Below are 2,593 nucleotides of genomic sequence, written 5' to 3' on the forward strand. Positions count from 1 at the left end.
AAATCATGTTTCCACCTTTAGTTCTCTTCTCTATGCTCTAGTTGTATAAGTGCCATAAATTACACTAAGTATCTGCAATAATATATAGTTCAATGTGGTTGGCTACCATACCAGAGCATTTCCTTTCATTCGAATGTCTGAAATCCATCCTCTATCAGCATTATGTCTTCCATGCAGAACTAATTTACTTCCTTCACTGGCATCAGAAAGTACCAGAGGTAAAGATATTAAACAGTTTCATGATAATAAGAGTCTGAAGTGTATTCCTGATATTGCAGTCCCGCTAAATAGTACTAATTCCTATAGTTAATTAAACTTAGATTGATTGTTTTCATTTATTTGAAAGCAGGAATGACCTGGTGGTTATAAAGAAAAACAACAAAATAAAACTAAATCTAATACCCTAGTCTCTGTTCTCAAGAGAAGGATCAGATTTTTGATATTATCATCCCATAGAAAATGTCACAGAGCCAATTGAATGGCAAGAGATCACATAGTTTCAGCTAACTGCATCACGCTTCAACGTATCTCCAAGGTACTCTTACTATATGAAAGTTAAGGTAATAACGAGTTCACTTACTTCTTCAGTTCATACCAAACAGGTGACAAATGCGTAATTTTAGAACTGAACTTCTTTGCCACGTCATAGCCTTTTGAATTCCTGCACCATTGATCATACCATCATGAACTGTAGACTCCAAAACTGCATCTATCAGTGTCAAAACAATTTCTTTTAGCAGGTAGCTAGATTGGAGAAGGGGTATCGGCAGTTCTATGAATTTTCTAGTAAGTACAATTTCATGCCAAAATGAACATAAACAAGCTAGTAAAAAGTTCACCATACTCAAAGTTCTAATTTTCAGGTCAGGACATTACATCCCCTTGCTTAAAAAACAAACTACTACAAAACTCCTCCTAATTCTGTTCTGCGAGATTAGGAAATCACCATCAATACCTCGGTCTAGGTCCAAGATAATCCTATGTTCCATAGCCCTAGGGCTATTTACAACTAGCCAATTAAGAAGTCTCAGATGTACTAGAACTGCATCTTTGATGCAGTCATCGATTCTCCCGAGAGGTCACAATTGCTGCGAGCAAAGATATTAATGACGAGGAAGGTTTTTTTGTTATGCTACTAATACTTGCTCTGCTATTTTACCCAAGCCTGGCTAAGGAAGAGTTATGGGGTGTAAAACAAAAAATACGCTGATCGGGCATACTATGTGTAATGATTCCCCCATTCATGATAAATAAAAAGATAAAAAGGAAAACCATCCCAAAATAGTTGGGGCATACTATAGAAATCTCCATTACCTATTCAACTACTTATAGGTTAGCTGTTAACCTACTACAACCCAAGGCGGAGTTGAAAACCAACAGTTTTCCTGTTTAAGTACATGACATTTTGAAGATCACCAAGACAAGGTATTATAGTCTACTACTACTTCCATTTCAATATGTTTGCCTTACTGTCATTTTTAGTCCGTTTCACAAAGAGTACCTCTCTCCTTTTGTGTCAACTATTTAATTTCAGTTTTCCGCTTGACATGTTTAAGATCACGAGATTAAAGGACATTCTAGTAAATTCTAACCCCAAGATTTAAGAGTTTTTTATTTTTTCTAAAGCTTCATATCAAGTCAAAAACAAACAAACAACAAGATGGATATTGACATATACAAATTGGGAATAACAAAACATGAATCAACAAATGCAAATACCACGGAGTAATATAGGCCAGAACAGGATTCCCAAAATGCCTCTGACTAATATTTTCCGAAACATTCAAATTCTCCTGCAATTCTTAAAAATTCACCAAATAAATTAAAAAAAAATTGTTATAAAACTAAAGAAATCAAATTGGGGAGAGTATTGAATACATTACATCGATTACTTCACGGTAAGTCGAATCGACTTTAACAAGTCCACGCTGGTAAACATAGGGCTTCTCAACATCAACAACAACAGTGGTAGCAGTGTAGTAGTAGTAGTATCTTTGACAGTAAATTAGTAATGAAATTATGAAGAACAGAGTGAAGAAGATGGTGATGAGCCAACGATGGCGATTCGTCTGAGATTTTACTGAGTCGGGCGATGAAGGCATGAATGCTTCGGATCGGTGGCTTGAGCTGGAGCTCGAGCTGGAACTAATTCGGCTGCTTCGCTTCTTAGCCGCCATTTTTATGATCGGTACAAACTGCAGCTGCAATTTTACCAGGAAGTTTTTCCGTTTCAAACAATTGAGAAAGAAACAGATATGGACGGATTAAAAAAAAAATTGGGAATATAGTATAAAATAGTAAATTATTAATTTAAATTAAATGTTATAACTATAATTTTATTTAATTTTAATTTGTAGCAAACACTTGTTATTTGCCTCTCTCTCCCCAAAAATTTTCCTCCCCACTCTCCCTCGGCTCTCTGATTTTATACAAATAAAAAGGTGTCGGAAAAACTACAAAAAATGTCAAACTACATATTATATTAAAATAATATAGCTACACTATACTTTATTTATAGTTTATGGATATATTTAATTAATAAATAGCAAAATACAATTCATACCCATAAAATTTACTTTTTCCCACTTTTCAC

General features: G+C 34.6%; 1 protein-coding gene across 2 annotated transcripts in view; it reads right to left on the bottom strand.

The window, feature by feature from the left end:
- Positions 1-2,236, bottom strand: part of LOC125869440 (uncharacterized) — a 6,917-nt gene extending 4,681 nt beyond the window's left edge. For both annotated transcript variants that reach the window (XM_049550023.1, XM_049550024.1), the window contains exons 1-4: positions 1,884-2,236; positions 1,720-1,793; positions 581-661; positions 112-196 (exon numbers count right to left, since the gene is read on the bottom strand). In XM_049550023.1, coding sequence (XP_049405980.1) covers positions 112-196; positions 581-661; positions 1,720-1,793; positions 1,884-2,177 — 534 coding nt within the window. In that variant the 5' untranslated portion in view covers positions 2,178-2,236. The remainder of the gene's footprint in view (positions 1-111; positions 197-580; positions 662-1,719; positions 1,794-1,883) is intronic.
- Positions 2,237-2,593: the final 357 nt, after the last annotated feature.

Source organism: Solanum stenotomum, chromosome 6 (genome assembly GCF_019186545.1).
Source record: "Solanum stenotomum isolate F172 chromosome 6, ASM1918654v1, whole genome shotgun sequence".
Classification (NCBI taxonomy): Eukaryota; Viridiplantae; Streptophyta; class Magnoliopsida; order Solanales; family Solanaceae; genus Solanum; species Solanum stenotomum.